The 22,171-nt window shown below is 37.2% G+C and overlaps 2 protein-coding genes and 1 long non-coding RNA gene across 4 annotated transcripts in view; all 3 read right to left on the reverse strand.

Moving 5' to 3' along the window:
* The window catches only part of LOC105199821 (cadherin-related tumor suppressor), a 167,208-nt gene extending 158,051 nt beyond the window's left edge, over positions 1 to 9,157 (reverse strand). Inside the window, exon 1 of the mRNA XM_039451418.1 lies at positions 946 to 9,157. Coding sequence (XP_039307352.1) covers positions 946 to 6,375 — 5,430 coding nt within the window. The 5' untranslated portion in view covers positions 6,376 to 9,157. The remainder of the gene's footprint in view (positions 1 to 945) is intronic.
* Positions 9,158 to 15,109: 5,952 nt separating this feature from the next.
* On the reverse strand, positions 15,110 to 16,970 carry LOC113004472. Its single transcript, XR_005575171.1, has 4 exons — positions 16,814 to 16,970; positions 16,557 to 16,622; positions 16,193 to 16,341; positions 15,110 to 15,320 (listed from the first exon to the last, which is right to left on the reverse strand). It is a non-coding gene; the product is annotated as an uncharacterized LOC113004472 (long non-coding RNA).
* A 1,933-nt stretch (positions 16,971 to 18,903) lies between these two features.
* LOC105199798 (rRNA-processing protein FCF1 homolog) lies at positions 18,904 to 21,950 on the reverse strand. Of its 2 annotated transcripts, XR_005575169.1 has the most exons (7): positions 21,706 to 21,950; positions 20,859 to 20,941; positions 20,702 to 20,773; positions 20,238 to 20,547; positions 19,930 to 20,117; positions 19,373 to 19,682; positions 18,904 to 19,133 (listed from the first exon to the last, which is right to left on the reverse strand). XR_005575169.1 is itself a non-coding variant. In XM_011167050.3 (6 exons), the coding sequence occupies exons 1-5, from the start codon at positions 21,706 to 21,708 to the stop codon at positions 19,974 to 19,976; spliced, it is 612 nt and encodes a 203-aa protein (XP_011165352.1). In that variant the 5' UTR covers positions 21,709 to 21,950; the 3' UTR covers positions 19,361 to 19,682; positions 19,930 to 19,973. The 2 variants fall into 2 exon arrangements, 1 of the variants encoding a protein (XP_011165352.1); XM_011167050.3 differs by lacking the exon at positions 18,904 to 19,133 and having other exon boundaries at positions 19,361 to 19,682.
* Positions 21,951 to 22,171: the final 221 nt, after the last annotated feature.

Below are 22,171 nucleotides of genomic sequence, written 5' to 3' on the forward strand. Positions count from 1 at the left end.
AATTAATTATATGAGAAATAGAGAATATTTAATAAAAATTCAAAATTGGAGTATATAACTAATAATTGTAATGATTATATTTTACGTCAATAACATCATAATGCTTCAAGAATTCTATCAACTTATACGGAAATTACGCACGTATGCAACTGACTTAATAACGTTTCTTTCGATGTCCGACTATTAATAACTCCTAAATAAATAATCACGCGCCTAAAATTGTAACTGTATAGCTTAATTAAAGGTAGCAAAAATATACATAATAAAAAAAATCCGAGTATCACAACTAAGTCGTGAATTTGTGCGTCATTTTCATTCTTTAAGAATAAACAGAGAATTTGATTAATTAATATTTTATTCCTTGCACAATATATTTATATATAATGCACAAAAAATTTCTATATTGTATAATCAACATCAGAGTATGTACAATTGTGAAATAAATTTCACGTAAATTATGATGTACATACATTTAAGATGATTAATGTAATTATGAAAATAATATAACAATAAATGTATACACATATGTGTGTATACACAAATATATATGTTGAACGTATATATGTTATACGTTTTAATAATTTACATCCATTATCTACACAGTTTAGAATAAGAATAAATGCATAGAGATTATCTATCAAACAAAACAAGTGTCTCAATGATTCTGGCGCCTGTCACATCTATCTTGCGTGGTATCAGTTCAGCAATTATAATATCCCCGCTGACTCTCGCGCCGCAAACGACAATCCGGATTCACCCGTCCGCTCGCCCGCCTCGCGAGAAGGGGTCTTATCCGGCAATCGAGAAATTACATTACGCAGGGCGAGCGCGCGGGGCGGGGAAGTGGCACGGCGCACAAAAAGCACCGAATATCTTTCAGGAGCCGACGAAGGAAGCATCATTAATATCACCGAGACGATCAATCAAAAAGCCAAGCGGACTTACTTTGGTAGACGTCGTACTGGGTCTGGTGCCGCCGATGCCGATGGCATATAGCTCCACCTCGTACCACTGGACACCGGTCTCGCGATCGAGCTTGGCCGCAGTAGACAGCACGCCAGTCTTCGTGTCGATGTCGAATAGTCGATCGACTTGGGGTCCGTCGCCGGCGGTCACGTTCGTCACGTAATACTCAATCTCGATGTTGGGTCGACGACTACGCGCGCTCACACGCAAAATACTGGTACCGATCGGCTCGTTTTCGTAAACGTTGCCTTCAATCTGACCTCGATGCTCCCAAATCGGCTGATCGTCGCCATCCTCGCCCGACACGATCAAGGTCACGTAAGTCTCGGACGAACGACGTTCCGCTTGGACTGCCTCGTCCGTCGCTCGAACGCCTACTTGATATTTAGAGGAGGCTCGTTCAAAGAGACCGCCCTTTGAGGATGACCGCGGAAATCTCATGATAAGCTGACCGGTGTTACGATAGATTCGGAACATATCCGAATAGTTAACGCTGAAACGGAGCAGCTCGTACGTCACCAGGCCGTTGGTGCTAGAGTCGAGATCGCGAGCAACTAGTTGCGTGACCGCAATATCTTTAGTCGAGGACTGATGATAGTTAAAGTTGCCGGCACGCAAAGGCGGTAACACTACCGCCGACATGCTGACGAAGATCGGCGCATTGTCGTTGACATCCTCGACGATCACAATTACCAGCTTTTCGGCGGATAACCGTGCGCTTGGTGGTTGCGCTTGATCAGTAGCGACCACCACCAGCTTGAAAGTATCCACCTCTTCACGATCGATTGGCAGCAACGTATGAATCACACCACTCGACGGATTGATACCGAAATGTCGCACCTGATCTTCTGGGTCCTGGCTGAGAATCGAGTAGCTGACTACACCGTTATCGCCCGAATCCGGATCCTCGGCAGTAATTGTAACAATCGGCGTTCGTACAGGGATACCCTCACGTATCTGACGTACTATTGCCGTGTTTGGAAATACCGGCGAGTTGTCGTTAGTATCGATTACCTCGACGGTCAAGCTGGTGACCGAGCTGAGTCGCGGATGACCCCCATCACTGCATGTGACGTTTAACGTGTAACGTACCAGTTCTTCGTAGTCAAGCAACTTTTTCAGATACAGAATACCGGTTAGCGAATCGATATAGAATGTGTCTCTTTTGTTGCCGGCCGATATAGCGAATGTCAACTCGCTATTAGATCCGAGATCGTTGTCGGTGGCTTTAAAATGCAATAGCTCGGTGTTGATTGGTGTGGTTTCCAGCACGGAGATCTTCAACTTGTTGTCAACAAAACGCGGCACGTTATCATTTTCATCGAGCACCTCGATGTGAACAGTCGCACTAGATGACAATCGCGTTTCCAGACCGGCATCGTGAGCCACGACGGTCAGCACGTAAGAATCGGACATTTCCCGATCAAGCTCCTTCACCAGCGAAATCTGCCCCGTAGCTTCGTCTATCATGAAGTGACCATGCTGATTACCGTCTTCCAGCGAATAAAACACATCGCCATTCAAACCCTCGTCTACATCAGTCGTGTACACTCTTAGCAATTGCGTGCCAATCGCGGCACCCTCACTCACTTGCATCCGATACGGTAAACGTTGAAACTGCGGCACATTATCATTGACATCAGTGATATAAATAGTAACCTTGACGCGGTCGCGCAAGCGGTTAATGCCGTTATCGGTGACAGTTGCTTCCAGGCTGATATAACTGACACCGGTATTGGTCACCAGAAATTCACGATCAAATACACGCAGCGATCTGATAAAACCATTCCTCGGGTCAACCACGAAATCCTGCTGACTGACCGGCAGTGAGAACATAAGATCAGCATTACGACCAACGTCGCGATCAGTAGCCAATAATTTGCCGACGAAGGTGTCGGGAGGCTCATTTTCGCGTAAATGAAAGCTGAAACTGCTATTGGTGAATTCGGGCGCGTTGTCGTTCTCATCAATTACGTGCACTACCACCGGAACTACAGAGCTTCGTGGTGGACTACCCTGATCAGATGCGGTGACTTCAAGTGCATAATAATCCCGTTCCTCGCGATCGAGCGTGTTCTTTACATACAACTGACCATCCGGAAAAATGCCAAAATGACCTTCTGTATTACCATCGGTAACAGTATATAGTATCCTGCCATTGGCACCAACGTCCGCATCTTGAGCTGTTAATGAAAAGAAACGTTCGTTGACTGGCGTCGATTCCGGTAGCGAAATCTCATAGCTGGTCAATCGGAAAACTGGTGTGTGATCATTAACATCCTCGATCGTCACTTGAATTTGGTGTTGAGCAGACAACGGTTGCGTACCGGAATCGGTCGCCGTCACCTCTAGATGGAAGACCGTACCGGGCGGCGCAGAAATCGGTTTGTCCAAGTAAATGATGCCCGAGTTTTCGGCTACTCTGAACTGGCTGCTCGGATTATGTGTCAGGACATAAACAATCCTGGCATTGGCGTTGGCATCATAATCTCTGGCCCTAGCTAGACACACCTCTTGTCCCACCGCTGCGTTCTCCTGCAAGAGAATCTCGTCGCTTCGATCACCCTTGGGAAATTTCGGTGGATTATCGTTAACATCTTGCACACTGACGTTGACAATAGTCTGGCCGTACGCGAGATCAGCGCGTGCCAACAGTTCTAAGCTATAAAAAGCGATATTCTCGCGGTCCAGACAATTGGCAGTGCTGATGATGCCAGTATTTTCGTCGATTCTGAAATTGTTGTCAGGATCACCGAATACTATGGCGTAGCTCACTTTTCCTGTGTTACTATATTGCGTAACATGCACAGAGCCAATCTCCCGACTACCAGACGAAACGGAATCGCAATCGCCACGATCTTCAGGAATGCGAAAATCATAACCATTGTAAGTGTCAAACTGAAGGTGCTCCAGATCCTCTTCGCGTATAATCTCTACTACAGCATTCCTGGCTGCTACCCGGTCGCCGATATCCTTCGCTGAGATAGTCAATTCATAAAGAGTCTTGTGCGCAGCTCGCATAGAACCTTGTAAGACAATTTCACCGGTTCTCTCCTCCACCATGAAGAGACCTTCGCCGCCGGATTCCAAAGTATACCTCACCTGAGCGTTCTCTCGAGCATCGGCGTCGGCCGCTATTACTTTACCTAGCGTTGTACCTACCGGAGCATCTTCGGAAATGGGCATTAGATATCTCCAAGGATAGAAAATCGGCGAGTTATCGTTGATGTCTTCTACAGTTAGTACCACAGTGGCAGTCGAAGACTGCACTGGCATGCCTTGATCTTTCGCTACCACTAAAATCTTGTACTCCGCTATGGTTTCTCGGTCTAGTGCGACCATGGTCGTCAGCTGACCGGTTAGGGCATCTAAAGCAAAAGTCTTTGGATAATCACGCAAAACACTGGAGTGAAAACTATACGCAACGCTACCATTGGTACCCTGATCGTTGTCAACAGCCGTGAGAGTAGCTACTAGACTGTAAGGCGGCGTGTTCTCCGACAACGTAACCTTGACGATATTCGCGGAAAAACGTGGTGCCTCGTCGTTCTCGTCGAGGATTGTTACTTTGAGATGCGTGGACGCGTACTTAGTATTTGGACCACCGTCTCTCGCCGACACATGTAACTCGAGGCTACCTTGAATTTCACGGTCCAAGGCAGCCACGGTAGTGACCAAGCCCGTATCACTGTCGATAGCGAACCAACCCTGCTCATTACCTAGACCAAATTCGTAATAAATACGCGCATTCAGCCCAGAATCTGCGTCCGTAGCCGAGATGCTAGCGACGAAACTGCCGATAGGCGCGAGTTCTGATAGCACTGCCGAATACTCGCTTTGCTGAAACACTGGTTCATGATCGTTAACATCATTCACGTGAATTACGAGATAGGCCGTGGTTGATCTCGGCGGCGTGCCCTTGTCCGTGGCAACTACCGTGAGATTATACTTGGGTATCTCTTCACGGTCCAACCGGCCGTCGACCCGCACGATGTTGAAGCTCTCCGTAACCTCCAGCCGAAAGTGGCCTAGCTCATTGCCAGCGCGAATCTCCACGCTGGTCTCGCCGTTAAGACCTTCATCGTCATCGATTACCGCTACCGCAGCAACAATTGCGTCTTTGGCGGTATTCTCATCGACGGTGGCAAAACCCGCATTCTGCGGAAAATAAGTGAATTTGATCACAGGATCATGATCGTTCGCGTCCAATAAATTCACCGTCACATAAGTACGACCGTCCTGTCTGGGCGAACCGTGATCACGAGCAAAGACCGTGATAACGCAACTCTTAGGACAGACGCTGCCTGGGCGTGCTGTGCAACGTTGTTGAGGGCATTTTAACGGCTCGGCTGTTGTGATCGTGCCAGTTTCTGGATCAATTGTAAACTTGCGCTCATAGTCCGGCAGATAATACGTCAACTTGGAATTATCTTCCAAATCCTTATCGGTGGCATATACTGTCAACACCTTGGTACCGAGTGGTGCGCTCTCGTTCAACGCCACCACATAGTCGCTCTGTTGAAACACTGGCGGGTTATCGTTCACGTCCAACACCGTCACGTTCACCAGCAGGTAGCCTAATCGCGGTGGTTGGCCACGATCGCGGGCGCAGATGTTAAGCGAGTAGAATTCCACCTGTTCGCGGTCCAGCTTACCGGTAGTTTCGAGGTGTAGGTATGATGTCTCACTTGTGGGATTTCCTGTGACCTCTAGACGGAACTTGCCATCCGTATTGCCGTCCACGATAAAATAATCGTCCAACACACCGTTTTCTGGTATATCCCGGTCGGTCGCGGCATCCAACAACAGCTTGGTACCGGCTACGGCCGATTCCGAGAAACTAACCGCAATGCTGGGCTCCGGAAATTCTGGATTGTTGTCGTTAATATCAAGCACCAGAATCCGCACCTCGATCGGATAGGTCGGTTGACTCGAGAGCACGACCAGGTCAAACCGATCACTGCTAAGAGCTTCGCGATCGAGAACGATGGCCGTTCTTATCTTGCCAGTCTCCGAGTCGAGCACGAACTCCTGGGGCGGCTCGTTAAACCTGTAAGTAAAGTCAGGTTTCACCGGTATCGTACCAACTAGGGTACCTTTAGGCTCCCCCTCTCTGATCTCGAGCTGGACCCGCGTATCGACCGCTCTGCTTTGCATCGCCAGACCCATCGTTGCGGCGCTGTCCTGCGGCAACATCGGTGACCTTCGTGGCACTAACCGCGTGACCCTTTGAGGTAGGTTGCGCAAAGTAAAATAATCGTCAAATGCGGACGGAGTCAATTCCACCGTCGCCGTCGCCGCCGCCGCCGCCGCCGTCGCCTTCTGGCTGACGACCTGGCCGCCATTTTGGTCCACCACCAACAGTAATCCCAGGAACAGGGTTAGGATCATCGATTCCCTTATGATCATTTCTTCTGTCTCGCCGCGACACGCCCACCTGTTTTAGCCAAATCTCGGCTCACGGTGACTTGTCGTAGGCGTAAAATCGCGCGCTCCGATTACGCACTACCTGTCGTTCTTTCTCTTCATGGTCGTGGCCGGCGATAATCCTGTCGTCGTCTTCCGCGTCTACGTACCGGCGCATTGCACGTATCGCGACATTTCTCCAAGGACGGAGATTAATCGCGCACGACGACGTGAATCGCCGTCCTCTGTCCGGCGATGCGTCGCATTTTTTTCCCCACCTGGACCAGAGTCCCGATTTAAACCTGGAGATGGTGGGTGCTTTCTTTTCCGTCTTTCTTCCTCTTCTTCTCCGTGTCTCTTCTTTCTCTCTTTCACATACACTTTCGTTCCTTTTCTTTCTCTCTCGTTCTCTTCTCTGTTGCTCCTCCTTTCCTTCGCCGCTAAAAGTCAAGTGTATACGAGAAGAGACTTCACCCGGCAGAGGGGGCAGTGACCCGCCAAGAGCCGCGCCTCGCGAAACGCGCGTCTGCGGATGCTCGCGAATGCTTCGCGAGCGCGAGAGTGGAACGTTTCAAACGATTTTCCGATTAACGATTTGCGATCACGATTTAGAGTCGAGAGAATGTATCTTTCTCCCTCCCAAAGAACGGATGCTCGTCTAGAGAGACCGCTCTCCTTTTTCAGTTCGTGTGCTCCAAACACATGCATCTACGTCACGTGCTTCGTTCTGTCATCTTGCATTCCATTGACGACCAAGCTCTCTCTTTCTCGAAAAGAGATCGGCAACGTTGACAAACAATTTTTCGTGACGATCTCTCTCTTTCTCTCTCTATATCTTACTAAATTTCAAACACTCAGATCCCTCAAAATCCACAAATTTAGATTTCACTGAAGCCCGAATTAAGCCCGATAGAATCTCGCAACATAAACACTGCACAGAGATGAGGACACACTATCCAATATTCCGGAACACAAAAAAAGAGAATACAATTACACGAAGTTATGTGTATCCTCGCGAGAGTACCGATCTGACCAAACGAGTTTAGTGACCGAACCCCGAGGAACTCGAATTCGCGATTCACTCTCGAGTCCACACCACTCGCCGCCGAACTCGCGCTATCTTTCGCGGAAATTGTCAGGAAGTTCACGCGATCACGATGCGGCGCTCGCTCGGGTTCGCCGATCGTGGAGCAATCTCACGAGCAACACAACGGGTTCGCGTGTGTACGTGCACACGCGCGCGCGCGCGCGCGCCTCGGGGTAAGCGTTATCGGGGGATGAAGACAAACCGCGCGCAACTGCGGAGGCAATTCGGCATTGAAGCCGAAACAAAAAGGTAGAGAGGGTAAGAAGAAATAACGAAACACGACGGGACCACGAAACGCGACGTAAGGCCCCGAGAAAGAACGCGGAACGTGAACACCGCGAAGAAGAATGTCGCCTTCCCGAGGGCTGACCTGACTCGACTGAACCGAGCCGGTCCCAGAACCTCGCCGCTGCCAGGAGAGGCATTCTTCGAGCTGGCTGACGCCGTCCCTCTCCGATCCATCGGGCCCTCTCTCTTCCCCCTCCGCCGTTCTCTATCCTTCAACCGTTCTTTGAATCTCCGTTCTCCCTCTTTCTCTCTCTTTCTATCTATGCTTTTACCTGTACCACCCCGCGCAAGGCCTATCGATATCACCTTCTCTCTCCGCTCTGAGAAACACCATGCTTCTACTGCGTTTCTTCGCTCCACGATAGTCTCACTCGCTCTATCTAACAACATCGTTTCATCCTTTTCTGCTTCTCTCTCCCTCTCCGTCTTTCGTGTCAAGAAACGTTCGATCTTCTCTCTTCGTCACTCCTTGCTTCGCCAAATGCTCATTTTCTTCGCTCTTATACCTCGGTTCTCTTTCCCATCTCCCACCCTCCCTCCTTCCCGTCCTCCTCTCCCCTACCATTTTGCCATGCCACTGCCTATATCAGAATACGGATCTCTTTGTCCATCGCGCGTAGGTCTGTTTCCCTCTCTCGCTTGCTCTTTCCTGAGGCCCGCTGCTTCGATCGTGGGCCCCGTTCCCCTCTCACTCGACTTGCCTCTCCAGCTTTCCCTCCTCGCCATCTTCCACGCGCGATCCTTCCACCTTCGACTTGCCTCGCGCATCCCGCCGTCGTCTTGCTGAGATATTCTCCCTTTTGCCCTCGAGGAACGAGCAATGCGGAGGCTCAGGTATGCAAGATGGCTGCCACACTCTGGAGCCCCGTACGATCGAAGAGGACGTTGCTTTGCGTTGACGGGAATGAGAGAGACATAGCGGGAACAAGAGAGACGTTCAGTGGATCAGAGAAAGAAAACGGTAGAGAGAGAAAGGGAGAGAATGAGAGGAAGAAAAGGAAAAGGATAAAAATAAAACAGGTAGAAAGAGGGAGTAAGAGTAATACGAAGACCGACGAGAAAAAGGGCGAAGAGGAGAGAGAACGAGAGATGAATAATGCGTGAGGGAGGAGGGGAAATATCTAGAAGGGCAGGGGGACACCCCGACTTAGGGGATGCAGTCTGCCACGCGGAGAAACATCGGGATGTCAGAAGGATGAGGCAAGAAAGGTGGAGCGGGGGTGATCCGCGGAATCCGGACTCGCAGCCTGTGTGTAGATATATATCCGCGGGCCTATGGTCACTTTTATAATCCGTTACCGCGATCGAGTGTTCCGCTCGATTCTTTCGATCCTCTTTCCTTCGAACTAATTCACTGTCTCGGGTTCTCCCTCTCCTCCTCTCTCCTGTCCTCTCTCTCTCTCTCTCTCTCTCTCTCTCTCTCTCTCTCTCTCTCTCTCTCTTTCTTCCTCTCTATCTAACTTTCTTTCCTTCTTTTTTCTTATGTATCTACGTAGTTTACTCGCTCGCTGGACCGTTGACTTCCTTTAATCTAGTTTACTGGGTACAATATTGTACGAACATGTATGTTGGTTGGTGCTTCGATAATATTGAAACCTAACTACATATAAAAGCAACAACCGAATTTATAAAATAAGATATAATAATAGAGTTGCCTTGCTACTCCACGCACTGAAAAAAGAGCGCAGTAATAATAATCAAGCCTAGATAATAATTACGTTTTGGTGAAGGGATTTCAATTAAATGTTCAGTTAATATAACCAAACATTTAATAACCGTTTAGTAATCGATTAATTACTATTATTATGTTTGGTCATTATTAATTTAATTATTATTAAATATTTGGTTATATTACTCAAATATTTAATTAAAATTATTTCATCAAAGCTTAATTATTATTACCAAACTCTTTTTTTCAGTGCATGGCAATCAAATATAATATCACATGACATAAAAATGTATTTTGTTGGAAAATTTTACACAATTAAATATTTCATTAATATAATAAGAAATAATTTTACTTTTCTAAATTTTTAGTATTCAGAAAAATACAATTATTTTTTATTATATTAACTAAATATTTAGTTGGAATTATTTCATTCAATGTTTGGTATAGTTATTACCAAAAACTTTTTTAAATGTATCTACTCTTCATACAAAGAATCGAAAAGAAACATTAAAGATAATTAATAAATAATAGTAATGACGATCAATAATCGTGTTTTTCAGTGTGCAGAATTGAAAATAGCGTTACTTGTAACGTTGTTAATTACTTTTTTTAATAACAAACTGATAATGTTTTATTTTTGTTTTCTGTAACTGTAACAATAACATAGTTAGATTCTTTTTAGTAACAATAACAAATTTAACGAATTTTTACTTTCATCGTTACTTCTTGTATTTTAAATCTATTTATGACAAATTCCGTTATGTATGTGTATGTTCAATCTTTAACCTTCAGTTAGTATTCATGATCTGTTATTACATTAAAACAATCTTAAGTATAATTTTAAGATATCATAAACCAATCATACATTTTAAGGACAATTTTAAGTTTGAAATTATCATATTAGAATTTTTAAATACAAAATTGAGAATGCAAAAGATATAAATTTTGCTATAAAAAATTATAAGTTTAATAAAAATTTTTTATTTGCGTTTTGAGCATTTTTATATCTTTTATTTTGAATTTTTAGTGATCTTGTGAATTTAAAATACAAAATAATATTGTAATTAATATTTTAACAAAAAACATTAAAAAAGTAAATTTTTTGTTTAATTTAATTTTGTGTTGTCATTAAAAGTGTAACAAAAAAGTAGCAAATTATGATTTTTTAAAAGTAACTTTTCTTAGTGGTGAGAGTAATAATCAAAATCGAAGAGCTACAAACATTAAGTCGATAAATTAAAAAGAAATAGATTGATTAATAATAAAAAATCGATTGTTATTAACATTTTGACATTCAGAATATTTTTATTCGTGACTTTAATTCAACTAATAGTGCATTTGAAAAAGTCAAAGCATCTTTCTTAATTTTTCCATTTTAAAATTCGGTTTTCCAACTCTTAGGACCAAGCCAATCTGAAGAATTCATTTTCTTGCATTAAGAAATAAAATAGTTTGCATTAAGAAATAAAATACAATAGTTAAACCGATTTACGCGCACAAGATAGAGATAATTTTTCCGATTCTCCTCCATCGTTCCTTTTCATTCTTATGGAATCTCATGGGACAAGAGACAGATCGCTTTGGACCGATTCGTTTTACGTGGACTTATTGTTAGATAAGAATGAGGAGTACGAGTACTCTCTCGAATAAGTAAACATCCGCCGTCCAAAAACAGAGAGAGAGGCGTAGTCCCTTATCGAATGATGGACGAGTCGCTTTCTTCTCGGCCTGAAATATCACAGAAAATTAGAGAGGGTTTCGTTGGTAATAGGTGACAATGCCCCAAACAACGCGATTCGCGCTATCTTTAAGTTTATAGGACTACAAGGTAAAATGCATCTGTTCCACTATCGAATTGTGTTGAATCTTTTACTGTGCATCTTGAAGGAACGATGCGAGATATGCACTGACAAGAGTGACAAGAGTAATTTTCCTTTTCAAATAATTTATAAAACCGTATAAAATACACGTGGACAAAATATCGATTAAAAGTTACTTATTAAAAGCTATAGATAACGAAGAATACTTAATTACACAGTATTTTATTTCATTTTTGTTATTTAATCTCAATTAAGCAAATTTAAAAATTAAAAGATTTACGATAAACCGCCTATTATGAGGTAAATTTGTAATATGAGATAGTGAGATTTCTGGCAAACTAATAAATTTACTTCAAGATATAATAAATTCTTAATAAAACCACATATGCACTGCATATGTGGTTTTATTAAGAATTTATTATATCTTGAGGTAAATTTATTTAATAAAAAATTCATTATTTTGTACAATCGTCCAAAAGAAAGATTTGTAAGATTGAATATTATCAAGTTCTATTAAGATTTCGTATCATTTTAATACGTGTAAATCTCTCCAAAAGTTACAAGAAGCTTCTATGTGCCTAATAATTGAGATTATACATGTACATATGTGTAATTAACAATAATAGTATGATAAACGATAATATAATTATATTTTGAAGTAGAAAGTAGTTTTATGAGCAGCGATCGTTTATTATTCGAGAGAAATAAATTGAAATTTGGTTCGTAGACTTGTCTCCCGAAGGATGCAACACAGGATGTTGAATCGCATGATTAATATCCTGTGTTCCGCTGCGATAACGTGCGCGCGCGTACGCCATTTGTTGTTCTGCGATATTAGAAAGGTCACGACCCAGGGTAGGAGGCGGAGGAATCCCGACATTTATCCGGATATAGAAAAGCCGTGACACTTTGTGTGTCGAAATCATCAATTACATTAATCCTCGCATATATCGAGCTTCTCGAACTTTGAAGATCGCGATATACGATCCTGATAGATAAGAGCGATTATAAATCCTCGCATCCGTATCTTTGTGCTGACAAGGTCGTACAAATTCTGTAAAACTATTTAATAATATGATGAATGAAATATGTATAATTTATGGATAAAATAAAAATAATATTTTTATATTGCATAACATTTCTCAAAAAATTATGATATTTATTACGTAATATTTATCTTTTTTTATATAGAAAAAATATTATAATTTTAGTGTATGTGCTTGTGTGTGTGTTAGAATATTATATAAAAATCTCTAAAAATTTATATTATCAAACAATTTTATACTGTATTTATTTTATTATACAGTATATAAATTATTATATTTATATTTTTTTCTATACATAATATTTTGCTAAGAAATTAACTACCTCAAAGACATTTAAGTTTCTATATCATTTGCAGGAAAAATTCGAGATTGAGATTTCATAAAGCAACTGACAGATTGCAACATTGCATTTTATCCGCGTGAGCAGAAATCCGATCGTTCACCACGTGGGTGTACAAAATCGCCGGGCATCGAGCACGATTGCTTTTCGCAATAGAGTGAACAAGCTTCTCGAGGATGGAGAGTGAAAAATTGGCAGAAATATCCTAACAGCTTATTTTGCGGGCGTGTCTCGCCATAAATACGTACAACCGATCATTTCTCCCGTGAAATGTCCCTATTTGTGACCTCGTTTATGAACATTATTTCGCAAAAAGTAAAGAATTAAAAGGATTGTTACGATTAACTTTACAATATTATAAATATCAATATTCGTGTTTATACAAGTTTGAGTATTATTTAACTTACCTCAAGATTGCCTCCCAAGCTTTCTCCTCTTTCTCTTAGATGATCAGAATTTGTTGCACTCACACTCGCGAAAATACGGATATGATCGCGCGCGATTAGGTACTAGGATTCTTATTTCATAAATTATTCCGAATCTACTAAAAGAAAAAAGAGTTTGGTATACCAAATGTTGAGTGAAATAATGTCAATTAAATGTTTGATTAATATGACTAAAAATAATTTTACTTTTCTGAATATTTTGCAAATATCTATTATATCAAAATTAATAATATTTACAAAATTACAGAAAAACAAAATTACTTTTGATTATATTAATCTAATATTTAATTATTTTATTTTATTTTACCCAACATTTGGCAACTATTACTAACCACTTTCTTTCAGTGTCTTTTTCTTCGGTTCTCCACAAGAGGATCACTTGTACAGCAATAAAATAAGAAATAAAAAAAATTGATTTTTGACTCACCGACCCGATGCGCAACGAGCGGAGTTAGCCACGAAGCTGTGGTGATACTGTAACACACAAAGATAAGATTTAAATTAAAAATTGAGCTCAAAATAATCAATTTTTTAAAAGTTAATTCTTATATGCAAATCAAATTTTTAAAATTCGATTTTCAATTAGATATTAATTAATATAATCTTATCTGAAAAATACCTTTACGAAATTCAATTTACATGAAATTTTGTATGATTTTTCTTTCTTTAAATATTTTTTTATTTATTGAGATAAAATCAAATAAAAGGAAAAGAAACTATTAATTTAAAAAAAAATAAGAAAATATATTTACCTCAAGGTTGCTCCGCCGGAACCCGATGCTTCTCCCAAGCTTCCTTGCATTTTTTCCTCTCAATATATTTGGTTTGCTAGTTTGTCACATGTTGCAAGTCACATGTTGCAAAATACTACAACACACAAACATTAGATTTAAATTAATGTAAGGAAGTATTTTTGGAAGGGCATAAAAATTGAATATCTTCTTAACATATCGAGTGATCGTTGTTTTTCTTTCGATCAATTGCGCAATACAGTAAATTTCTCTTCACTTCTTTTCAAGTTTTTATGTTTATTTGTTTAAATCAGAGTTTGACACGAATTGTAAATTTCGGTCAATTTTCAGCTTTTCCTTAACTCATTGTTTTGCAAGCAATCCAAATGCCAGTTGACACTATGATTGCGTGGATTAGTGAGGTAAAGGGAATAGTGCTAATTGAATATCGACCTGTGCAATTCGTGCTGAGGTTTCTTCGAGGATTTTTTTCGCGTATCGTTGTTTTTTGCTCATTTATTTATTTTGGTGTTAAATATGCTTTCTAGAAAGAATTCTAGATATTAGACTGTTTTAATATCTCGAAAGAGCAACTCTATCGTTCACTAATATAAGCCTCTGAGAAAACAGCAAACAAAAGCTTTTGAAAGTTACGACACAATTAAAATAATATAAGCATTACATACAGTAGTCTTACTTTGATTTTTTTTTTTTTTTCTTCAAAATATTTACTGCAGAGTTTAGCATTAATCGATTAACTTACTCTTTTTTACTAAAATAATCTACTAACAATTTACAATATATGTAACCGTAATTAATTATATACTAATCAATTAATTAATCAATCGTGGTTACATATATTATAATATAATATATGTAACCACTATATATATATATATATACTTATTAGTAAATTATTAATCGACGATTTTGTATAATTAATTGTTTAACTAAATGTTTTTTAAATAAAAGTGATCAATTAAAAATTAGTAATAATGGCTGCATAATTAATTTAATCAGTTATTGAAAAATAAATCAAATATCGTTGATTAAAAAAATATAATCAATAATTAATTATACCTTAATTTATAACCATATTAAAAAATCATGTTCATTGTATAATTATATTTATAATTATATTTTGGTAATAATAAAATATATTCAGGTTTATTAAATTTAATCCTATTTATATTATTTTTATAGCTACATAAATAAATACTGAAATCTATTCTCTCTTAGTGCGGGTGTAATCTCAAGCACTGTATAATAGTATTATACATTAAATTAAGAAATGATGAAAGATTAAGTATCTGAGTCCAAAATTAAGTATCTTTCATAATTTTTTAAAACTTATCTATTTTAAGGTAACAAATCTATGAAGTTTTTACTTGTAAGTTAATTAAATTTAATGCATCATTCAATGATATAATTTAATACATTTTTTATAAATTCGTTAATAAAATTTTTACTCACTGTCCGATGCGCAACAGTAGAGTTGTCAGCAACGTAGCTATGATGAATCTGTAATATAAGATAAATGACAAACATAAGATTCAAATTAAAATAACGCTTTAAAGAATTAATGATTTATAACTTTTACACGTAGATTTTTTTAATTATTTTTCAATTAAGGACGTTCTGGCTGTATCGTTCGAGCTAAAAGTTAAATCTGCAACGAAATATATTCATTTTCGCTACTAAAGTTATTATAAAATAAAAATTTGTATTTCTTTAAAAAAAACAATAAAAAATTAATAATTTATAATAATTTTTGCAATAAAAATGACTATATTTTGTTGCAGTTTTCAAGAAATAACTTTTAAACGAGTTAGTAGATCTAAATCAATTTTTCCACAAATCTTTATTAGAGTTTTATTAGTATATAAAAAATTTTGATTTAATTCTCAATATTTCTTCCTTATTAAATTTCTAAAAAAAACGTAATTTTTGCAAATTTGATGAAAAAAGAGCATTAAGAATTAGATCAAATTTTTATACATACTAAAACTCTAATAAATATTTGTGCAAAAATTGATATAGTTCTACTTGCTCATTTAAAAGCTATTTATAAAATCAAGAATAAACAAAAAATTAAATAACTTTTAAACCAATAAGATAATTCTGTTCAAATTTTATACAGATACATAAACGTAATTATAGAATAATTAGTGAAATTTTTATATTCATTGTAATGTTTTTAAGATATCACTCATACATCCTTAAATATTTATTAAAATAATTATATAATTTTCAAAATCTTCATAAAAATAAAGTTTTATAAAGTTTCAAATAAAATCTTTTAATTATTTTAATTATTATTTACAAAATATCGAAATAAAATTAATAAATACAAAGAAAAAATTAATTTTGTGCAAGTAAGCAATAATGCTTACCGCTAAGTTGTACCACCGTCATTCGATATCTCTCCTTCTCTTTCGAAACCTCTTGTCAAACCTTCTTTCTTCTTCCTTCTTCTGAGTTGTCAAATTCAATCACGAGCTACTCATTCTGCAGTAAATCAATTTTGCATCCGCCGCGTACTCTAAAAGAAACATGCATATAATTAAGATAGCTGCTTTGTTTCCTGCCGGGTCAATTTGATGAGCGTCGTGTACTCTACATTTCGATTTTCGCTCGAACAAATATTAAAAAAACGCGTTCAAGCGAATTATCAACGCATCAATGCTGAACCTTTATTTTCGACTATTAGATATTGTTATATAAAATAAATGCAATATTAGTGTAAATATCGCTTACCAATTAAAATCACGATGTCACTCATTTCAAAGCCACTTCTCGTCCTATAAAAGTGTCCATCGTATTCTGTAAAGAAAAAATAGAATTACAATGGTGAAGCGGCTTCACCTAATTCCGTGCGATCAACTTGACGCGCTATACGTTTCCATTTTTGCTCGAACGAATATTGCGAAGTACGTATGTACAAATCTGTCGCCGGATTTATTATGCGATTGTTAGATAGTATAATATGAAATGCAACATTAAGTTTCGCTTACCATATGAATGAGACGTGACGCTACATGCACTCGTTCCGGAGCCGATCTGTTCCGCGCCCGCCACGTTCTGTAAACGAAATAAAAATGGAATTAAAATGGAGGGAATAATTTCGTCTCTCGCACTATCAATTTCACAAGCCAAAATTCGATTCCGATCCGCCCCGTGTCTTCTGCGTTCTACAATCAGACGTAGATATAAGGGACATACCAATTGTAAGTGCGAATTAAGACACCCAGCCGGCTCTGTTTCCGCGCGGTCAACTTTACGCGACGAGATCGACCGCGCCGCGGCTGCACTACATGCGAGCATCGAATTTATATGACACAATGATTAAATTGGCAGTAAATATTGCCAATGCAAAATTAATATAAGTTTCGCTCACCTTTAAACGAGTCGCAATAACCTCTCTGTTCGGGAGCCGGTCCGTCCCGTGTTCGCCGCGTTGTGCAAGTGCAACGTGAATACATCGATGATAAAAAGCGACTTCGTTTCTCGCGCGGTCAACTTCACGCGATTAGACCGACGCGACGCCGCGCTGTGTTCACGTTACTGCGACAACACTGCGTACGTCTCGCCCTTAATTTTGCGTTCATGTATAATCGGGCAACAAATAATATACGTCTTTATGATAATTATTTTACATTAGCTCGAGTAAGCATATTAATATTATAAGCAGATATCCACGCGCGTTACTTGCAATGTACGATGCTCATTTTGTCAATTATTCTCACGATACATTTTTTCGTCATTAATTATTCGAGAATGCGTGTTTTCATAGATCATCGATATATAGGTCCCGAATTTTGATTATGCGACGATTAGCTTGACAGAAAATATAATTGCGGGATTAGTACAGATTTTGCTTACCTGTTTAATGAGTTTACGACGCCACTTGCTCCTGGCCCGATCTGTATCGCATCTGCTGCGTTTTGCAATTAGACGAAAATGCGGATCAAAATGGCGAGCCGGCTTTGTTTCCGCGCGCGCGCTAAACTTCACTCGTCTATCGACGGCGTGCTCACGCCGCCGCCGCGAGTATCGAATCTACATTACGCGATGATTGATTTTGTAATAAATATTAATGCGAGGTAGATATAAGTCTCGCTCACCTGTTAAACGAGCCGCGTTGACGTATCCGCTCTGCAGCCGATTCGCCCCGCGTCCGCCATTCTGTTAAGTGAATATAGCGGCTTGTCACTCGCGCGATCAACTTCACGCGCCAAGATCGACACTACGCACCCGCTTCTTTTAACTTCGCGTTCATGCACTTTTCGCATTACAATGCAAATTATTATTTTATGTTCAAAACGTGACTCAGATTATAATTACTTTTAAATAAAAATAAAAAGTATAAGTAAATTAAAATCGAGTTATCAGAAGTAATCGATTTGATTGATTACTCTTAGCTGGACATTATTTCGGGACACTATATCGTGTTGCGGAACAGAACCGACAACTATGTATAATATTTATTGAAAATATTCATGTTTTACATATGGTCTAAATTAAATTTTATAAAGATTTAAATCTTTATTTAAATAAATTGGATACCCTTATTAACATTTTATTAAGATTTTTATTAAATTTTAATAAAACTACATTAAAAATTATTAATCTCATATTAAATCTTTATTAAATTTTATTAATTTTTTTTACGAGATGGAAACCATGTCTTCAACATCTAGAAAATATTTTATTATCACGTATCCAATACATAAGGATTATTTAATTAATTGATAAACAAAAATTGAACCTTTTTTAAATACGGATCGCTTTGTAATAAATGTCTATGGATAATATATTCAATCCAACAATTTTTCTTTTAAAATATCATAACTTTTAAGACAAGATCATAAAGTTTTTATTTTTATATAATTTCATACTTCAATTTTTATTTCCTTTTTTTTCTACTGAAAGGTTGAATATCCAGAAAGAAATACGCAAACATAAGCAAATATCTTATATTTAATGAAATAAAGTTGAAGAAACAACACATGACAGTGTATATTTGACTTAAAGAAATTGAATAGAAACAATTGTTACTGAGACACGTAACAGCAATTGTTCAGTCTTATAGATGAGTCATAAATTCTATTTCAGAAATATATTTTATTATAATTGCAAACATAAAGTTTCTTGAACACCAACGTGCTTAACAAGACGAACAATGGTTATTGTTGCAAATAGACCCAAGTTCAAAAACTAGATTTTTCATTGCCCACTCCACAGAAAGAACAAACAAATCGGATTGATTCAATTAGATGTCAATGGTATCAAATAAACATTTAATAGACGTCTATTTATTTATTATTGTTCTCCCTGGAAAAAGAGAATTTAATAAAACTCTGCCTATAAAGTCAATACAGAAAAGATATTGTCATTTTTCTGCTTTTCTTATTATTGCGCATGAAAAGTGCTTGAAAATCTGTATATTACAATTTGAATATTACTTGTTCAGCGATAAAACAATAGTTGGTCTCTTTCTGTTAAAATTATTTTAAAAAATAAATAACGAAATTACTAATTAAAGGAATAACATTCCAATATACGGTACGTACATTTTATTGCCAGTGTTTTAACATTTTCTTTTTTTAGTATAAAAAGATAATTCTTAAGCCTTGTGTTCAACCATATCTACGATGATTTACGTATTATGATTTCCAGCCACTTAAAATCCATCTTCTAATTTTCGTCCATATCTATAAACCATATTCATAATCCACCTTTTTATTGTTGTCCCATAAGAGTGGATATGATTTCAGCATATACGACTAATAAACTTTAGACCTCACTTCTGCCATTGAGTGCATTTTGCATTTATATAGTTTCTGGAATTTTCCTCTATTTGTACTTCAGTAATTATTCTTCCTGCGAATTATGAATATTTCAAACTCTTGTTCGGTCATTGGTACTTCATATGCTCTGCATTAATAGCAAACTTAAAGTCGATGTAAATTTGATTTTCATCCCATATCTCCATATCATAGATAATGAATTATGGATATAGAACAAAAATCGAAAGGCGGATTCTAAGTGAAAAGATTTCAATTTAAACAGTTCTTTGTAATTTCAAACTATAAATTTGTACAAAAACGCAAGACAAAAAAAAATTCACCTTGATTTTGACACACAAATTTATTTTTTCAATAAATTATATCCTTATTTCTTGGGTGCGCCATAAGCATCTGGCATTCTTTCTATCGTAAATCTATGTTGAGATATATACATTATTGGGACACCCGGGATCTTCCGTATTCTTCGTTTCAAATCTCTATCATTGGTCGCAACAATATAACATTTGTGCTGAAATAATAACACAACATATAATTTATAGTTTTATATCTATATAACACGAAAATAAATTTATATTGTCACTATCAAAAAAAATTGTTAACACAGTAAGATTCTATAATCTATTTATACCTGTGTCACTCTATTCACTAGACAATCATCTGCATAGGTTCCCTTATGCATACATTTTAATCTTTCAAATCGCGGATCCTTAATGATTTTCAACGCTAATTTATACTTTTGTCCAAGCTTCTCCAATTCACCCATTACACAATCCGTTATGTATGGCGTACATTTTGCATAAAGGCATTCCATCATGTTTTGTATTATATCTAATTTATTTTTAATAGAGAAATTAATAAAGTTGGTATCAATTAAAATATGGTACGGTGGTCCAAGTTGCATGTTATATTGAAAGAATAATGCAGAGGATTGCTGTGGCCTGAAAAAAACAAGTATTGTTTTAAGAAATATAAAAACATATCTTATGATAAATATTTTCATAACGTCATACAAAGGTTTCTATTAGATATAAATAGATTAGATATAATAAAATATCAATCAAGCAAAATATCAGATTATATGCAATTATTTACACTTCTGTGATTTTTATTTTAGTCTTATCTTCTTTAGGAGTTTTCTTCGATGGAAGCCGCTTCTCTGGATTTCTATTGAAAAAAATTTATTTTAATTCTGTTTTCATATGTAATTTATAAAAATATAACAATAATTTATTAATCAGAATTAACTTACATTCGCGAATCGCTTAAACTAATCATCTTTTTCATTTGAGCAAATCTCTGCATCACAACTCTACGTGTTCTCTTATTTTTCCCCTGTAACATATAATTTCATGGCAAGTATTATTATACAATTTAAAAAGAATATATTATCAGTACACAAAAATACAGTCAAGTTAAAGTACAATGTAACCATACTCTTATGGCATTATAAGACATGTTCAAATCGGCAACGCAGATGTTTACTTGTCGAATAAATGCTTTGTAATTAACAAACAGAAACTTGTACACTGTTAAATGTATATATTTTTTAAATAATATAATTTTTGTTGCAACAGACATTATACATATTAGATATCATTATTACTAGAAAATAATAGTAATTCCTGTTAACAACATATAAATTTTCAATTCTAATATCTTATTTTACATTTTTAAAGATATATCCATTATGTAAGTAAAACTAATAAAATACAAGCAGTATTATTAAATTTATAGAATAAATTCATTAATAGAGAACATTAACGTGAATAATTATTTTTAAGAAACTAAGAAAATCAGTAAACATAATTTGTAATAAAAAGCAAATTTTTTAAATTCATTGATCAATCTCATCATGCGCAAATGTAGCTTTCATAGAGTAAAAGCGCTAGTTAAAATGTAAACAATAAAATATGTTACTTAGCTAGATTAACTATAGAAGTTAACAATTATTATTGCTTATTTGCAGTAAATTAACTGTTTTGTCAATTTGAAGGCACTAATACTCTCAGTATATCTTTTAAAAATATATAGATGTTAAATGATTTAGTTTGTACGCTAAAATATGTATTTACGTTTATTTAAAAAAATATTCGTACCATTATAATTTTTTATAAATGTGTATGCGTATGTATATCCTTAAATCCTTTTGCAATAATTATAATAAATTTGGAATATATAATAATCAAGCAAGAAAGTTATTATTAGAAATTCTCTAATAAATAATTCTTTGCAATATAATTAATCACTGATTGACCACTGCATAAAAAACACATTTAAACGACTGTTAGGTTAGAAATGAAAGAGAAGAGGTTAAAGCGTGGTGGAGATTAGTTAATTTTAGGGCCATCAGAGAGAGCCACAACCGGCTTAGATCTGTATCGCAAATGAAACTAGAGACTATTAAAAATGGCGTTGAACTATGAATATTGCCCTTAAGGCTCAATGCACACAGGACGCGTCAACGCGTTACGCGTGGCGAATAGCCAATCATTCTTTTGCTTTCTTATTTCTTGTTATAAAAACGAAAAAATGATTGGCTATTCGCCACGCGTAACACGTTGA

The sequence above is a fragment of the Solenopsis invicta genome, chromosome 7, assembly GCF_016802725.1.
Source record: "Solenopsis invicta isolate M01_SB chromosome 7, UNIL_Sinv_3.0, whole genome shotgun sequence".
Classification (NCBI taxonomy): Eukaryota; Metazoa; Arthropoda; class Insecta; order Hymenoptera; family Formicidae; genus Solenopsis; species Solenopsis invicta.

Coding starts and splice junctions, on each gene's coding strand:
- LOC105199798 (XM_011167050.3), bottom strand. Junction 20,774..20,858: donor AGTTTAAGCGATTCGCGAAT/GTAAGTTAATTC, acceptor TTTTTTCAATAG/AAATCCAGAGAAGCGGCTTC. Junction 20,118..20,237: donor TAGTGAATAGAGTGACACAG/GTATAAATAGAT, acceptor TTATTATTTCAG/CACAAATGTTATATTGTTGC.